At 38.1% G+C, this 19736-nt stretch overlaps 1 protein-coding gene across 3 annotated transcripts in view; it reads right to left on the bottom strand.

The window, feature by feature from the left end:
- Positions 1-8091: 8091 nt before the first annotated feature.
- LOC131149146 (CYC02 protein-like) overlaps positions 8092-19736 on the bottom strand; it is a 58834-nt gene continuing 47189 nt past the window's right edge. For all 3 annotated transcript variants that reach the window (XM_058099302.1, XM_058099299.1, XM_058099298.1), the window contains one exon: positions 8092-8541. Coding sequence is in view for 1 of the 3 variants with exons in the window: in XM_058099299.1 (XP_057955282.1) it covers positions 8471-8541 (71 nt within the window). In the remaining 2 variants the exon portion in view is untranslated. The remainder of the gene's footprint in view (positions 8542-19736) is intronic.

Genomic DNA, 19736 nt, shown 5'->3' on the forward strand with positions numbered 1-19736 from the left:
AAATTTGGCTAAAAAAGCCTTACCTCTACTCAGGGATGATTTTCAACGGAGTTCCACTGACGATCTGCTTCGGTAGATATGCAGAGAACTTCTCCGGGAGCGTCGTGGTGGCTTCAGATCGTCGATTCTGCAAAAATTTGACCCGAAATCAAAGGGAGAAGAGGAGGGAGTCGAAGGGAGAGAGAGAGAGAGAGAGAGAGAGAGAGAGAGAGAGAGAGAGAGAGAGAGTGAGAGATTTCTTAATTTTGAAGTTTAAATCTGGGTTTTTGATATTTATAGGACTGGATTCATCGACAAGACACGTCACCTCATTGATGAGTCCTATAGAAATTTCGTCGACGAACCTGCACCTTCGTCCACGAATTTCAGACTTCCCCAAAACCCTCTCTGGGTATCTTCTTGTCGACGAATCTTATCTTCATCGACAAGGTCCTCTTATACCCTCGTCGACGAATCCCCTGTCTTCGTCGACGAGGCCCTCATAATTTCCCTCGATTATTCCTTCCAAGGTACAATGTCGTCCACTTCCTTCTTCTGTTACTGTTTCTATTTCTCTTCCTCTTTATTATTTAAATCTCATTATTATTCAGGTTGTCACGTTGATATAGTCGTAAGAAGATCGTTGCTCAGAGTAAAGAAATGACTTGTATATATCTATAAAACCGCTTGTACATGGTATTAAAATTGTCGGTATATATTATTAAAATCGATGGTATATGTCATCAAAATTGCTGGTATATGACATTAAAACCAATGATATAAATCATTAAAGCGCTTGCATAAATTATCAAAACGACTAATATAGATCATTTAACTTGGAATTGACTATTGTTGCAAACTTGTAAATTAAAATGACGAGTGCTATTTTTTGTTCCATTTGAATAGTACAATTAAAAATTAATTGTACCTGACACTTTTTGTACCATTCATTCACTAAAAGATTTTCAATTTCGGTGAATATATAATATAGTTAAAAAGTGTACTGGAAAATGCAAATGTAGCCTCAACATCCATATAATCAAAATCTCAAAACATGAAATGAACATTTTTAAACATAAACCTGCTGGGCTTTTGTGGAGTCTAGTTGCGTTAAATTTGGATGACGACCCGACTTTTGTTTAATGAGAAATTTCTATCCTAAGGCTTAGTCCATGGAGTGAAGGATTGGGTCGTAAGGCGTTAAATTTGTGGAGCCTAGTTGCGTTAAATTTTTTGGGCCCGTTTTGTAGCCCATTCGAAACCCTATGTACAGCATATAAAATGATTGTTTTTGGGTGATTAGGGTAAGCGGTCACACTTCGCGAGAGAGTGAGAGAGAGAGAGCATTGTACCACCGCACTCTCTGTATTTTTCTTCCTGATAATAGTGAAATCCCTGCAACTCCGTGGATGTAGGCAAAATTGTCGAACCACGTAAATATTGTTTTGTGCATGTGATTGATTTTTCTTTGGCGTGTATTCTTTCTCTATTTTGTTTCTCACAAGTTTTGGAAATTTGTTGTTAATTCCCAACAAAATCATCGAGCAGAAGTCAAATGTACCAAAAAATAAAATAAAATTGTGTGACGTGTTCTTCAAAATTTAAACATTTCTAATTAAAGAGTAAGAAAAACTGATTGAATGAATTCCAAGTAGCTCCATAAAGCCATCACCCATTGTCTTGTGCAAAAAATGCTTCAAAATGCTTCTCCAAAACTAATCAAGTGCTTCAGAATGCTTCTCCAACTCTTCTTCTCCAAAACTAATCAAGTCCTTCAAAATGCTTTTCCAACTCTCTTATCCAACTCTCCTCTTTACAAAACAAAAAACAAAACATGAGGGGTGATAATTATTATAATAGAATATTCATAGATTTGCTTAAAAAAAAAAAAACCTCAGAAAATATCAATCTCCCGAGCAATTTAAAGGTGCATCCTTTTCCATGATCACAACTTATATAAAGGAAAATAAGAGAAGACATTTGACTAGCATATAAACTAAATGAAGGAACCTTTAAAGGGTTTTTTCAATCTACGAGAGGCTTGCGGCAAGGGGATCCACTCTCTCCTTATTTATTCATCGTAATGGAGGAGGTTTTGACAAGGTTGCGTAGGAAAAACTATGAGACTGGTCGGATTGGTCAATTTAATCATCCGATTGGGGCCCTATTGGTTTTCCATTTGTTATATGTGGATAATATTCTTATTTTTTCGAATGGTGGGAAGAGGTCTATTAGAAATTTAATTTACGCTCTTGAAATATATGAGAAGTGGTCAGGTTAAAAAATTAGTAAGACAAAGTCAACGTTATTTCTTTCGAAATACATCACTCCTGCTCAGAAGTGTGGTTTATTGAGAATCATGAGTTTCATGGAAGGTAAATTCCCAGTTACATATTTGGGTACGGCTTTGGTGTCTGAAAAATTGTCTTCGGGGACAATGGAACCTCTTGTGGAGAAGATTAGAAAGAAAATTGTAAGGTGGAAATCTAAATTGCTCTCGCAAGGTGAAAGATTGATTTTATTAAGACATGTGTTGTCTAGCATGTCTATTCATTTGATGTTTGTTATTAAGGTTTCGCAGGTCACATATGATAAACATTAACTCTCTTCTTTCTAATTTTTTATGGGGAGAGGTGAAAGGTAAAAGGAAGATTTATTGGCGCTCTTGGGGAAAAATTTGTAAACCTATCTCAGAAGGGGGTCTGGGCCTGAGAGATCTTAAGGAAGTTAAAAAATATCTTCTCATGAAATTTTCTTTTAGATTGCTTACCTCTAACAATCTATAGGCAGGTTTTTTCAAGGCTAAATATTGTAGAAATGATCATTTATTAATAAGGAAGGGGAAACCAAATGACTCTCAATTTTGGAAATCAATTATGGCCACCATTCCAGAAGTTATGGATAATGTTAAAATTTTGGTGAGAGGTGGGAACTCTTTTTTTTGGTTCGACAAGTGGCTGTCATCAGACTCGTATATGTGAGCACTGAGGATATTTTGAACAAGAAACTGTGTATTAAGGATTGTTGGCTAAATAATAATTGGAACTCTGATTTAGTACTGGAATTGGTTGGTGCCGATAAAATAAGGGAAATTTTGCACCAGGTGCCGATGGGTAAAAGTGGGCAGGATATTTTTGTTTGGAAGCTTGCCCTTGACGATATTTTTTCTACAAAAACGGCTTAGGAGGCAGTGAGGAGCAGAAGTGACAATTTTTTGTGGAATGACTGGTTTTGGCATTCTTTATTGCCCAGAAGAATCTCAATGTGTTTATGGAGAGCCTGGTTTAGATGCTTAACTGTAGATGATAGAATTCAGGCCAAAGGAATATCGATGACTTCGGCTTATGATTGCTGCGTTCAGAGAAGTTAGGAAAATATTGATCATATTCTTTATATAGGTGAGGTGGCTTCAGAGGTTTGGCGTTGGGCTAGTGTGGCGTTGGAGATTCCTTTCCAAAGATTCCTTCCTTGGAAAAACAAAAAGGCAAATTGGTTCTACTATGCTCAAAAATCGTCTATTAAAGGTATTTTAATAGGGCTGATTTTGTGTTTGATTACGTGGTGTCTTTGGAATCGAAGATGTAAAGCGAGAATGGAAAGAGTTTATCAAAGTGCAGATCAAATGTGGAGAAGTGTTCGATTTTGGGTTAATTTTATTATTGAGAGCGCCAATTCTTTTCAAAAATTGAAGAAGGCAAACATTAAAATTTTGAATGAGTTTCAAATTAAGCATAAGGGAGTTTGCGACATACCTGAAAAATTATTTCGTGGGTTAAACCTCTAGTAGGGTGGATAAAACTTAATTGTGAGGAGAGTTTTAAGGACAATCCGAGTATTTTAAGAGGTGGAGGAATTATTCGGGATTGTCATGGCATGGTAAAAGAAGTTTTTTTAAGTTATTTTGGCAATGGTACGAATAATAGTGCTGAATTAAAATCAATCAGGGAAGGAATTCGTTTGTGCAAACGTTTGCATTATTTTAATGTGATTATTGAAAGTGACTCGCGAATTATACGTAGTAGATTGGCTTTGGAAAGGTAGGTGTACTTTGTGGTATCTTTGGGAATTTTGGGAGGAGCTCATGGTGGAGTTAGAAGGAGTGAACGTCATGGTGATGCATCAATATAGGAAACGTAATAGCGCGACTGATTTTCTTGCAAGAGGGAGAAATGGGAAACAATGTAATTTACAAAAAACAACACCTTCTACCACGTTATCTGAAAGGTATTTTTCGGATGGATAGGTGGGGTATCGTTTCCATTCGTCGTTAGTTCAATTCTAGAGTTTCATTTGATGTATTTTGTTTTGAGTTTGGTTGTGTTTATGTTTTGATCTTCTTTGTTAGTTATGTTTAGTTTTGTTGTCTTAATTTGGTTGGTTGCTGATGTTGGTTTTTTTGTGGGAAGGTTTTTCTGTACTCTCCCTTTTATTTTATCTTGTAACCACGGTATTCTTCCGCTAAAAGTGAAGTTATATTAATAAATAAATGGAGGTGCCGCCCTCTTTTAGCTTAAAAAAAAAAAGTACTTATTTTGTGTCATTTGTGGATGATTTTTCTTGTTTAACCTAGATCTACCTATTAAAAGAGGGAATTTTTCTAGTCATTTCCCAGTATATCAAAGTCCCAAAGCAATTGAAGAGCCAGAGAATATATTTTTGAACATTTGATATTGCATTGTTAATGAGAGCAGTTTGCCACATGCACACGTTTTCATGAAACCTTTGATTTATCCTGACCTAATTAAACAATTTTAAATGATTTATTTCAATCATTTCATATTTTCCTTCATATCCTTAAAAATTCATCATTCTCCCTTGATGAGAAGCTCTCTCAAAAATAGATAAACACATTGATAAATTTCAAGACTCATTTTATCCTATGAATTGGGCATCTGATTTGAAATGAAGATAACTACTCTCATGGGCTAAAACTAACAAACTCAGGATGTACAAATGAATACATCAATAAATTTCAACTCATTTTACCCTAAGAATTGTGCCTTCCATTTTAAATGAAGATAACTACTCTCATGAGTTAAAACTGAAAAAACTTGGATGTACAGATGGTTGGCTTTCTAATAATTCCTTATTAGGTAATATTTTTTTAAATTAATGATTTAGAATCCCTATTTAGGCAAGCCCTTTGAACCCGTTTAGGCAACATCAAATCGGAGAGATGAAAACATTACCGACCACTCATTAATGGATACTTGCCAATTCACCAACTAAATCATGAGACACATTATAAAGAGTTAAAAATATTTTTATAATCTACTTATATGTCAATTTTATATTTTTTTTGGGTATAATATATAGTCTCAATTTTATATCTATTATACTAGGTAACTTGGTTCATTTTTTCTCATTACTAATTCAATTTTTTTTTTTTAAATTCTTAGTATTATATTATTGTTCTATTAAAAATATATAAATTTAAATATATAAAAGGTAAAAGGATGCATTTATTTCCTAAATAAGAAATTAAGATAAGGATTTATCATGGAAGGAATAATAATTAAGATTTGCTCATGTGATCTATTTAGAAATCGTTACCATTTAATTGGATTAGTCTATGAATGGCGTGATAGATTGATAATTTTTTCATAACTCGGACACCACTCCCAAAGACCTTGCCCAAAAACATCACTAATCAGTAATTGCGAGACCCAATAAAAATATATCTGTTGTTTGTTAAACTTATGTTTTGACTTTTGATTAGCAGATCACCATAGAGTAGGACATTTTGGTGTTAACACAAAATATTTGCTCAAATCAGATTTACGTAGTTCATCAAATTGCAGGGATAACTCCCACAAGTGCCACTTGTATACAATGCCTCTGAGCTTGAAGGCTCAGCTAGAGAATTTAAAGGTAACATCTTCAACAAGAATAAAAAGAAATCAGAACTAAAGAGTTGAAAAGAGTATAACTATAATGCTTACTGGCATATTTTCTGTATTCCCCAATACAGTCATTAAGGATGACCAAAACCCAAGAACACCTCTTGGTCGTTGAGTCGTTGACATTGCCATTGACACTTTGGGTAAAACTTTTAAGATGTTAGGTAGGTGGTATGAGTCGAGAAATATTTAGATCAAGAAAACCCCATGTCTACACCATGAGTCTGAAGTTTCAAGACAAAATTTCAAGATAAGTTATACACACCCAATTTGAATAATTGGATCAACTAAAACAAAAGTTGTTTGAGTGTCATAAAAACCTGTTGAGGTTGGCTTGCTGGATCATCTCATGAAGGCGCCAAATGATTGGTTCATTAATGTTTATCAAAAAAGTTGAATTTTCAGGTCCCTGGTTGCAGGAAATCAGTAAAATATTGTCAACATAAATAAGATATGAGAAAGAAGCATAGCCCTTTTGCAGAAGAATTGAAAGTTTTAACATTGTTCACATGGAAACCAATGTAGGGAAAGACACAAATCTAATGGCCCTTTTGATTGTAGGGTGTATGATCAATAAAAGACAGTCCGAGCTCAGCAAGCTCAACAATAACATGAAAATTCGAAAAAAGAGAGAAGGAATGCCAGAAACCAGTAAGGACTTGCCAATGAAAATGGACGGAAAATAACTTCATAACGTGAGCTTTTCGCCCCACTTCTAACTTCTACTCGTAAATACACTTGATCCTGATTCTTTCTTCAATGAAATGCACACCAGACCTTCTGTACCTACACTAAAGGGCGTAATCCATTTGTATCCATCCAACCGCAACTGAAATAAGAGGTAAACTCCACCAGTATGTCAAAAGAAAAAAAACATTTTTTTTTCCACGTTCAAATGGGGCTACACCAACTTAACTTAACAATAGGGGAATTGATTCGCATTACCTTCAACAGTTCAGCTTTGGTAGAAGACTGCCATCCAAAAGGTTTTGGAGGATCAGTGGGATGAACCTATTCCACTGAATGGGTATCACATTGCTGCAGGCATAGACTGCGACCAACTCAATTAATAAACTAAGTGTGTGGATGAAGATGAACAACCTGCAAACAAAACAACTTAGCACTGGTTAATTAATAATAGGATCCATATTTTCTGCAAATATAATAGCTTTTAATCTTCAAATTGTTATATTATGCATCCAAATGCAAATTGTACAATTTTAGCTATTTTACACTGCAAAACCTTGGATGCTGTGATCAGAATTCCTTTTCTTCCTGGTCAATTCATTTAATTATTATCATTTAAACTATGGCAGCTGCCCAACAAATTGGGTGGATTATCTTTCACATTCTATTGGTCTTGTACTACATTGAAAAAGCAGCAATTTGTAGCCAAGTTCTTCAAAAGTTTTGATTGATTCCTCTTGGTTTTTTTTTTCCCCCCACTGCTATTTGTTTAAATACGAAAGACATGGGTCAGTGCATCAACGATTGGAAGTAGGAACATCAGGTTGGAATATGGTATTGCCGATGTTAAAGAGTAAGGGATATATATATATATGTCTGTTTAAGAAAATAATAAAAATCTTTGAGAAACATATTGAGACATTCTTATTAGACTATGTGCTCCTAGTGATAATTAGCTATAGCAACCCAGCTACAGCAGGATAAATTGTAACCAAAATATATTCTCTTCTGTTAATTGTAACAATTTTATATTCTTTGATTCCTCATGTGATGTCTATATATGGACTAGGGGTAAGCAAATGGTTGGTTCGGTCAAATTCGGGTAATTAACCGAATTAACAAAAAATTTCGGTTAAATGATGCTATTAACCGAGTCGATCGAACTACTGAATCACACTGAACCGAATCTGACCGAATTACCTTTTCGGGTAATTCAGTTAATTGAATTTAACTAAAATTTTTTGGGATTAATTACTAAAAACAAAATATAATTATAAATTTTTTTTTTTACCAAATCCAAGTTAATTAAACACCTTATCTATTAATTTTATTAATAAAAATAATATTTTACTATTGAACTGTAAGAATAAAATTTACATTCTTATAGTGTTACGTTACCCCACCGTCAGCTTAATTAAGAAACTCTTAATTCTCAAGAAAAAAAAAAATCTATAATGAAATCATCAGAAGCCCAAATCTAGCCAGTTAGGTGTCTTATCTCTGCTTAGATAAAATCTAATCAATGTGAAAATAGAACCCTGCTTAGATAAAATCTAATCAATGTAAAAATAAAATCGTCTGCATACCAAACATGAAATTCTAATCAATCTAATCCCGAAATTCTTCCTAAAACAATCTAGAAAATCTTCCTAAAAAAATATATTCACAGACCAAACATGAAATTTAAAGGTCTGAAGTGTCTACTTGACTTTGAGATCAAGAGTTCAAAGTCCCTAATATTATATTACAGACCAATTTAAATAGTTTGTGCAAAATAAAAATAAAAAACAAACATGATATATAAATTGTTTCTAAAAAATTAAAACAAAGACTGGGCTTCAATGCTTCATACATCAACCGATAGCTACAATTTCATGGCTTCTTATATTAGAAACTCCCACTCTTCAGCTTCTTACATTACAAACTACCACTGGAATGACCACACAAAATGGATCTTTTCCGGTGCTTATTTCACCTGCAACAAACCAAAATAATGATAATTGATAGCATGTAATTTATATGACTTCCACCAAAACCCAACCCATTTATTTACAGTAAGCCCTTCCTACCATTGCACAACAAGCTGTAACATATAAATACATGAAAATGACAAACCAATAAAATTCTAAAGTTTTCAACAATTTGTCAAAACAATAAATTATATATTGTCGATAATGATAATTGATAGCATGTAATTTATATGACAAAACACTTAAGCATAATCTCAATATGAAACCAACCCTTTGTCTTTCTTTATTTGGCTTATTCACCAATTGTGGACTCCAATGCAACCTTTGACAACTCTAAAAAATTGTACATAAGCACTTGTAAGTTGTAATAATTAATCATTAAATGAACAAATAAAAATTTTTGACAATATATAAGTATAATATTACTTTTTTTCTAGATTTTCAAGGTCATCTATGTCTTCTTCACCCTTAATTGGAGTATAGGAACCCCGAATCCAATCTTGTGTACAGAGAAGAGCTTGAACAATTTTATGAATCAAAGAACTCCTAAAGGCATCGATAACACACCCCCCTGTGCTAAAAGCAAACTTTGAAGCAATTGTAGAGATGGGTACTGCTAAAACATCATGAGCCATATGTGAAAGGACGGGAAACTTTTGACTATTTAACCTCCACCACTCCAAAATATCAAAGCCCTCCACGTCCTTTTCACAATCCTCCCCCAAATACCTATCCAACTCTGATTTATTATCTCCACCTCTAATTTGAGTCTTGTACTTTTGATACAAAACTTTGAACTTTCGTTATGCTGCTTCACCTTGACCAGTGGAGCAAGTGGAGCTTGAAGTTTCACTTCTGTTTGATTCTTCATTTCTAGATTGTGACAACTTCTTATACTCAGCAAACAATTCAAATGTTGTATCCTAAACCTTTTCCCCCACCAATAAACCTTTGTCACCTTCATACATCGTAGAAAGAGCATATTGCACAAATCCCAACTTACATCTATGGTCAAGAACAGATGCAACAAAAATCAACATATTCATTTTGTCAATGTTTCCCCAATTCTTGTTGTATTTATCCTTCATTTTCATGCTTATTAAACTCAACTCCAGGTCATCACTATTTTCCCACTCTTTTAGAAGACAATCAATCCCACTAATTTCATCAAAAAATGTATTACTTGTACCATACAAAGAACTTGAAACTCGTATAGTGAGTTCATAGAAGTGTTCCAAAAACATCACAAATTTTCTGACTTTTTCCCAATCAAAACTACTTGCTATGCCATCCCTAGTCTCAAGTTCAAGTCTAAATGAAGGATCTTCATCCCTAAACCAATCAAAAGCGATTTCATATCTTTGAGCTGTGTCTAGCATTAAATAAGTAGAATTCTATCGAGTGCTAACATCTAGGCATAACATCTTTTTGCATTCTACTTGTTCTACTTCTACACAACGCTTGAAATTTTTCAACCTAGCGGGTGAATGCCTAACATATCTGGCTATGTATCTAACATGAGCAACTGAATCCTTATTTCTTTCAAACCATCTTGCACAACTAGGTTGATTATATGTGCAATCCATCTCATGTGCAAGAATTTGCCCCCTAGAATGTCTTTTCTCCAATTTGAAACCTTTCTTTTTATGTAGGCAATTGCAACATCATTTGAACTTACATTATCTACAGTCATTGTAAACACATTATCAACTCTCCAGTCAAGCAAACACCTCTCAATGACCATACCTATCTCTTCACCTTTATGACTATAAATTGGACGAAAGTTAAGGATCTTTTTGTTCAATTTCCAATCATTGTCTATAAAGTGTGCAGTCAAACACATATAATTGACCTTTTACAAAGAAGTCCATGTATTAGTTGTGAAACTGACCCTTTGAGAGGAGGTTTTCAAAAACTTTTTCAACTTTAACCTCTCTTCCATGTAAAGGTCATAACAATCCCTAGAAATTGTCTATCTTGATGGAATTCGAAAACGAGGGCAAGCAACTTTCATAAGATCTTTGAATCCCATATTCTCTTCAAATTTAAAAGGCAATTCATCAACAATAAGTATGTAAGATAATGCCTTTCGAATTGCCTCTTGGTCAAATTTCCAATTTGTAAGAGTTGCCTCTAAGCCCTTTACATTTTTTGAGATTGGTTGATAATTTAATTGTGTCTGTTTTGTTTCTTCAACATGTGGATTTTGTGGACATCTAACCATATGATATCTAAGTGTGCCCGTAATCAATATGACAATAATGACACTTACCCTTAATTTCACTAGACTCCATCACAAATTTAGTGAAGTGATCCCACACTTTAGATCTTGGTCTCATTCTCTTCCTTATTTTTTGATTAGATTGAGTAGGAGGATTAGTAGCACTCTCACTTGTCATGCTAGGATTTGAAGGCTGATGTTGGGAATTAGCTTGCGTCATTATTGCATCCTCCAAATTTGGCACCTCCACCTTTATAGGCAAGTCATTGCTCATTTTTCCTTTAATATTTGAAAAAAAAGGATAAAAGTTATTAAGATATTAATTTAACATTTTCATCAATGTTTTATCACCTTATCATGCACGATTCATAAAACATGATTTTTTTAAACAAGTAAACTATAACTTCTATAATGCTAGGTAGAGATGACTTTAATTAGCATCCCTACAAATATCATTTAAGTCAAGTCAATTAAGAGTATGAAAGGAGAGTGGGGGCATGGGTTTAATACTTAGTCACAATTTTGGTAAGCATAAATTTGAATGAACTAATTTCAAATTAGCCAAATTAATCAAAATTTTAAATAGTTTTTTGTTTAGTTTAGTCTTAGTTCTCCAATTCCTCCTTCATAATAAAAAGACATATATAATAAGAAAGCTAAACAAACCTAAAATGTTTTAAATGTAAAAAAAAATACATTTTTTTTTTCATAAATCTAGGTGAAAATATTTGAATGAAAGTGTGTTTGCAAAAGATTAGAGACAAATATGGGATGAGATTTATTTTTTGAAGTTACCTATAAAAGTTTAATTTTTTGATGTGCCAAAAAACTTCGCAGCTTATGATAAGCAAGCAAAACCCTATGGTCCCTGTGGCATTTCAAAAAACATCTAATTTTTTTCCCTATGCGCACAAAAAAAAAAAAAATCATGTTCGAACAAGCCTATATGTAAAACTCTTGGATTTACTAAACTAAACTATCTACATGCATCAATGCAAAGATTTCGGTGACAAGTTTCATACAAAACAGATTCCTTTCCCTGGAGGCCATACACTTTAACACAATGCAATGGGAGCCATATAGCCTTGATTGTGAACAAGGGAAAGCATACACTAATTAAAAAGAAAAAAAAAATAGGGAAACCCTATTTGAGCAAGGCACTTACTCGTGCCTTGTTTGTCCAAATTTACTCCAAATTTTTGCGAACACACATGAAGAAAGAAAGTTTTAACTACCACTCTTCGCTTGCTTTCCTTGACCGCCCATCTCCAACAGAAAAGACAATGGAGCTTGGTGGTGTATCCATTGATGGTTTCCCAGTCCCCAGTCTACTGTCTAGTGTCTATCCCCATTTTTTCCCAATATGTTTTGGGAAATTTGTGGTTCACCAAAAATAACCAACTATGGACAGAGAAGAGAGGAAGAGGGGAAGGTCATCGAAGGTACTTGAGTGGCTGAGTCACTGAGTGAAGACTAAAGAGTCATCGCCACGCCCACGCAAGGGAAGAGCCGAGGAGGGATTCGAAAAACCAGGAGAGGCTGGAGAGCTAAAGAGGGGATTCGCCGTTCGTGAAGTGAGAAGTAGAGAATGGAGAAGGAGATGGTCGGTGGTCTGATGGAGAGCTGCAGCATAGAGCGGTAGAGGAACAGTGAAGTCAAAGACTCGAAGTGTGAACTTCACACAAACAAAACCCTAGCCTTAAGCCCTAAAGCCCTCCACTGAGTCTGAGACCCCTCTGCCCTTTTGCCCTCCAAGCTCGAGCCCCATATCCGGATGTGAGGATATCCCTAACCCATCCCTAAGGCGAACAAATAACAATTATAACATAATAATTTATATTTAAAATTTAATTAATTAATAAATTGGTTAATCGGTTAACTGAATTATTTTTTGCTGTTAACTAAACTAAAACCAATTAACTGAATTTTTTGTAAATCCCAACCAAACGGAGATTTTTACCGAACCGAACCGATCAATTTCAGTTGGTTAAATCGGTTAATTCGGTTTTCCCTGAATTATGCTCACCCCTATATGGACACAGCTTTCATAAATAAAATGCAAAGAATATACATCAAGTTTTCATTTCTATTAACATGGTATCAGAGCTTCTGTGACTAGCTTGTCTTCAGATCATGGAGTTATCCTCTCCCTCCCTTCCCTCGGTGTCTTCCATTGCTTCTTCATTCTCTCACATTGTTACTACCAAATTCACCACAGAAAACTATCTCCTCTGGAAAGTTCAAATCACAGCTTACCTAAGGGGTCAAGACCTCTTCTCCTACGTTGATGGCTCATTCCCTTCCCACCTGAATTTCTCCCTGCAACTTTTCTCTTTTTCAAGTCCAGTTGACTTAGATCTCGACTAGCCGCGCTGTCAAAAGCAGAGCCATAGTATGTAGCAAGCACGATAGGGCACAGATCAGCCACCCAAACTCGATCCTGCTTTCTTAGCCTGGAGGCGTACTGATCAACTGGTCCTCAGTGTTCTGTTCTCCTCTCTCTTGAATCGATTCTAGGTCATGTGCTCTCATCTTCCACATCCCACGATCTATGGTGTTCCCTTTCCTCCATGTTCTCCTCTCACTCACAAGAAAAAGAGTTTTAGATTAGATTTCAACTCACCAACCTCTCCTGTGTTGAACAAACCATCTCTAAATATTTTGGGAAAGTTCAACTTCTAGCCAACTCTCTTGCTGCAACTGGAAATGCTCTCTTTGATAAAGATCTTGTTTCTTATCTCTTAAATGGCCTAGGACCCTCTTATGAACCCGTCATAAACTCCATTACAATCAGAGCTGATCCTTTGACCACCTATGCATTGTATCAACTTCTTCTCTTTCAAGAGAACTGACTCTCTCATATTTCCAAATTCACACCTCCTTCTCATGATCTCTCTACAAATTTCAGCTCTACTAATGGTCCACGAGGTCGTCCTTTTCACTGAGCTGAGAGATAGGGCCGTGGTCTGTTGAATTCTGCAGGTATGGAGCTGCAGACAGCCGCAACAACCAGCCACCATCTTTGACACTGGAGATGGATGGCCACCAGCTCTGCAGGCTTTGTTGAATTTGCTAGCCACCATATTTTATTTTTACTCCCTCTCATGTATATATATATATATATATATATATATATATATATATATATATGTGCTGTGAGTTGTGAGATGTGTGAATTTCGTGAGCTGCGTGAAGAGAGGTGTGCAGTGTACTGAGATTGCAGAGAGCAGAGAGCAGAGAGGTGTGAGAGAGAGAGAGAGAGTTGAGCAGTGGCTCCTCCGTGTGTTATTTCTCCCAGATTATAGAGCAGTGGTGTGCTCCCGTGGACGTAGGTCAGTTTGGACCAAACCACGTAAATCCGGTGTTCATTGTGTGTGTTTCTATTTTTCTTCGTGTGTGATTATTACTCCAGGTCGGTTAATTCCCCAACAAGTGGTATCAGAGCTTTGGTCGGAGTAAAAATTGCCAGATCAAGAAAAATTCTGGATTTTTGAGCCCCTGTCCAGTAGCTCAAAATTTAATTTTGAGGCTACCATCGAACTCCTCTCGCCGAGACGAAGCCAACGGCAGTAACCGGAGCTCAAAAAGAGCTCAGACGAAGCCGCACGGGCCACACGCACCGCCAACGTCCAAAGGACGTTCCCACGCGCCCCCACGCGCCAGTAGCACGCCGGGAGTGGTCCTCACGCGCCCCCACGCGCCGACGAACATCCGGCGACCAGCGGAAGGTTGAAGACGCTGACGTCAGCGTCCGCGTCAGCGCCAGTCAGCTGCCACCTCAGAGACACGTGGCGCCAAGTAAGCCGCCATGTCAGCCCCCGGGGGCCACGCCACGTCAGCAGTGGGCCCCAGTGCCACATCAACAGTGGACCCCACAGTGCCACGTCAGCAGTAGGCCCCACAGTACCACGTCAGCAGCGGACCCCACAGTGCCACGTCAGCAGTTGGGCCCACAGTGCCACGTCAGCAGTGGGTCCCACAGTGCCACGTCAGTAGGGTTGACCGAGTTGACCAGATTTGACCAAAAGTTTGACCGGGTATTTTGAAGCCATTTCGGGTCCGTTTTTCGAGCGGCTTAAGCCATTGCTCGGGTTTTCGACCGTTCCGGATCCAACCGTGCTGTCCGATTGAGCAAATTCCATCTCTAGATCAATGAATCGAGATGTCAAACCCGAAATGCTCTCACATCGAGATGTTTGACGGCACGAACTTCGGTTTCTGGAAAATACAGATCGAGGATTTCTTGTTTGGTAAGGAGTTACACTTACCACTGATGGAGAAGCCAGAATCCATGAAGGAGAGCAAGTGGGAGTTGCTTGACCGAAAAGCCCTCGGAGTTGTGAGGATGACGTTGGCAAAGTCTGTTACCTTCAACATCAAGCATTTGACAACCACCAAGTCTCTTATGGATGCGCTATCGAACATGTATGAGCAGCCATCAGCCGCGAACAAGGTACATCTCATGAAAAGACTGTTTACAATGAGCATGTCTGCAGATGAGAGTTTTAGCAGGCACTTGAATAATTTCAACGAGTTGTCGGATCAACTCACCTCGGTCGGGATTACCTTTTACAGTGAGATTCGTGCCCTATTAATTCTCAGCCAGCTGCCTGAAAGTTGGAAAGGTATTGTAACTGCGATCAGTAGCTCTGCAGGAAAATTGAAGCTGAAATACGACGAGGTTATCAGCATGATTTTGACAGAGGAGATCAGAATGCAGTCGAACAATGACTCCACTTCAAGCTTAGCTTTGAATGTGGAAAGCCGGGGAAAAGGAAGCAGGCATGGACGATCTAACAATCATGGCAGATCCAGGACTAGGAGGTCCAAATCCAGAGATCCCAGAGGTTCCCAAGGCACAAAGAATGTTGAGTGCTGGAACTGTGGAAAGACCGGACACTTCAGAAACCAGTGTAGAGGTTCGAGAAAGGAATCTGAGGCGAAGACAGAAGCAAATATTGCTTCCGAGAATGATGACATGTTGATTTGCTCTTTGGAGAGCAAACAGGAGTCTTGGGTCTTAGACTCTGGAGCCTCATATCATGCCACATGCTGCAGAGATTGCCTAGAGGAGTACACACCAGGTGATTTCGGTAAGGTGTACCTTGGCAACAATCAACCTTGCGACGTAATCGGCAAGGGAGTTGTGAAGATCAAAATGAACGGGTCAGTATGGAAGCTAAAGGATGTCAGACATATTCCAGACCTGAGGAAGAATTTGATCTCAGTTGGTCAGCTGGCAGATGAGGGATTCACAACGAAATTCATCGGCGATGAATGGAAAGTCTCAAAGGGTGTACTAACGATTGCACGAGGTAAGAAAAGAGGGACACTTTTTCTAACCTCCAATGCCTCCATGTCTATTTCAGTTGCTGCAGGAAATGACGACAGCAACATCTGGCACCAACGACTTGGTCACATGAACGAGAAGGAACTCAGGGTGAAGCACTCAAAGGGAAAATTGAGTGGTCTACAGTCAGTGCAGATTGACATGTGTGAGGATTACATAGTCAGGAAATAGAGGAGAGTCAGTTTCCAGATAAACACCCGTGCCCCAAAGAAGTGTGTCAGGACACAACAGCAGAATGCCGAGAATCCTCAGGCGGAGGAACTAGTGGAGCAGATCGTCGCACCACCATCTCCTACTCCAGTACCGGAGCTTAGGAGATCTACTCGGCCTTATGTACCAGACGAGAGGTATATAGATTGCTTACTTCCTACAGATGGAGGAGAGCCTGAATGTTGTCAGGCAGAAGATGCGAGCAAGTGGGAGCTTGCAATGAAGGACGAGATGAAGTCTCTCACCTCCAACAGAACGTGGAAGTTGCCCAAAGGCCTTCACAACAAGTGGGTGTATATAATTGAAGAGGAGCATGACGGCTCCAGAAAGTACAAGCCTCAGTTGGTAGTCAAAGGCTTTAAGCAGAAGAAAGGGATTGACTACACCGACATTTTTACACCACTTGTGAAGATGCCAGCCATCAGATTAGTCGGCAGAAATCTAGCAGACAGGAAGGTGGCAACGAGAGAGAAACTGAAGTTATGCTCAACTTCAGTTGGTCTTCATGATTGAAGACATACATGAGCACAACATTTGCATATACACTGGTTGAGATGCTGTCTCCACCTCCAAGTGGGAGATTGTTGAATTCTGCAGGTATGGAGCCGCAGACAGCCGCAACAACCAGCCACCATCTTTGACACTGGAGATGGATGGCCACCTGCTCTGCAGGCTTTATTGAATTTTCTAGCCACCATATTTGATTTTTACTCCCTCTCGTGTATATATATATATATGTGCTGTGAGTTGTGAGATGTGTGAATTTCGTGAGCTGCGTGAAGAGAGGTGTGCAGTGTACTGAGATTGCAGAGAGCAGAGAGCAGAGAGGTGTGAGAGAGAGAGAGAGAGAGAGTTGAGCAGTGGCTCCTCCGTGTGTTATTTCTCCTAGATTATAGTGCAGTGGTGTGCTCCCGTGGACGTAGGTCAGTTTGGACCGAACCACGTAAATCCGGTGTTCATTGTGTGTGTTTCTATTTTTCTTCGTGTGTGATTATTACTCCAGGTCGGTTAATTCCCCAACATGGTCATGGGAGAAGTTCCTACCACAATTGTGGTGACCGTAATGGTTCTTGCCACCTATCCTAGCAGAACACATCTCCACGGCCAACATGCCAAGTTTGCAACAAAATTGGGCATGTGGCTCTCCAATGCCAAAACAAGTTCAGTCACTCTTATAAATATGATTCACCTAGAAATTTCTCTGCTAATCTCACTACTCCTAGCTCATCTTCAGCTAATGTATGGTACCTTGACTCTGCTGCTACTCATCATATCACCAATGAACTGTCCAACTTGAATCTCTCATCAGAACAATACAATGGTGATGACACTATTAGTGTTGGTGATGGCTCTGGACTCCCCATCCAAAATTTTGGTGATTCTTCTTTTTGAACCTCTTCCTTTCTTCTTAAAAATCTCCTTCATGTTCTGTCAATTACCAAAAATATAATTTATTTTCTTCATTTTTGCATTGACAATCACTGTTTCTTTTGAGTTCCACTCATCCTATTTCTTTGTCAAGGATTCGCAGAGGAAGCAAACACTCCTCACCGAGCCAACTCGTGATGGGTTATATGTGTTTCCTACCACCACTTCATCTTCTCCTTCAACCCATGTTAGTCAGAAAACTTCTCTTCCACAGTAGCATCACAAATTAAGTTATCCTTCCCTTGCTCTCGTCCATCACGTTCTGCACAATAGTTGTTTGATGTATTGCTCCTCAGAAGCCTCCTTTAAATGCCCAGTTTACTCACTTGCGAAATCACATTAGCTTCCTTTTCCTTCAAGTCGGGTCATGTGTCACAGGCCCTTGGATTTAATATGTTCGAACCTTTGGGCCCCATCTTCATATGTATCTCGTTTAGGTTATAAATACTATGTTTCTTTTGTGGATCACTATACGACATTCACTTGGTTGTTCCCTATTAAACGAAAATCTGATGTTATTCACATATTTTCTAAATTTTTACCCTTTGTTAATAAAATGTTTAACATCAAATCAATAACCTTAAAAATTGATGGAGGTGGTGAATTTAAACCCATCACCTCCATGTGTTAATAACTTGGTATTCAACATCGTCTTTCATGTCCTAACACTCATCAACAAAATGGACTTGTTGAGAGAAAGCACCATCATATTGTTGAAATCGGGCTTGCCCTCTTAGCCCAAGCATCTCTTCCTTTCTCATATTGGGCCAATGCCTTTGAAACTACTGTTTATTTAATAAATTGTCTCCCCTCTCCAACATTAAATCATAAATCTCCTTATTCAATGATTTATAATCATGAACCCGATTACAAGTTTTTGAAGGTGTATGGCTGCCTTTGATGGCCCAACATTCGACAATACCTTTCAAACAAATTTAATTTTCCGTCCACTCCTCGCTTATTCCTTGGTTATAGTGCATCCCAAAATGGATACAAATGTTTAGATCTCTCAAACAATAGACTACACATTTCACGTGATGTCACTTTTGATGAAAACTCATTTCCTCTTGCATAATCTCTCCTCAACACACCTTCTCAATGTTGGCCCACAACCTCTTCTCAGTCCGCTCCTTTTACTCAAGCGTCATTACCTCCTGCAAGCCCAATTCATTAACAATCACATTCTCTTCTTAGCCCAAGCCCCAGTCCACTACTACATATATCTTCCCCTCCACCTTCTTCTACCTCCTGATCTCCCCAAACATCAAACACGTCGCCTCCTTTGAACTCCATCCCCTCAAATGCTCCTCCAATCCTTGTCCCTCCTTGGTGACCCATAATAACATATGCCCAAACCAATTCCTCCCGGCCTAGAGTGTTCTCTGATGGTACTGTGTCCTACCTGGCCCGCCAGTGCCTTGCCACCATTGTTTCTGTTCCTGATGAGCCTTCAAGCTACACAGTGGCCTTAAAATATCTAGATTGTTCTGTGGCAATGGCCCAGGAGTTCTTTGCTTTGACTCACAACCATTCTTGGACGCTTATGCCACTTGTTCTCTCTTCAAACATTCTTGGGTGTTGTTGGGTATATCGCACCAAGACTAGCACCGATGGTTCATTTCAGCAACGAAAGGCCCAATTAGTGGCCAAAGACTTTCATCAGCAACCTGGACTTGATTGTCACGAGACATTCAGTCTTGTGCTTATACCTTCGACAATTCATCTCATCTTATCCATTGTTGTGTCTCGGTGCTGAGCATTGCACCAACTATTGAGAATGCCTTTTTGTGTGGAGCTCTTACTGATGATGTCTTTATGCAATAGCCTCAGGGCTTTATGGAACCAGCTCATCCTATTTTGTGTGCAAGCTCAATAAGGCAATTTATGGGTTGAAGCAAGCTCCAAAAGCTTTGTTTGATCAACTTAGTTCCTAGCTACTTGAGTATGGATTTCTTGTCTCCAAAGCTGATCCTTCACTTTTTATTTTCAGT

Source organism: Malania oleifera, chromosome 2 (assembly GCF_029873635.1).
Source record: "Malania oleifera isolate guangnan ecotype guangnan chromosome 2, ASM2987363v1, whole genome shotgun sequence".
Taxonomy (NCBI): domain Eukaryota; kingdom Viridiplantae; phylum Streptophyta; class Magnoliopsida; order Santalales; family Ximeniaceae; genus Malania; species Malania oleifera.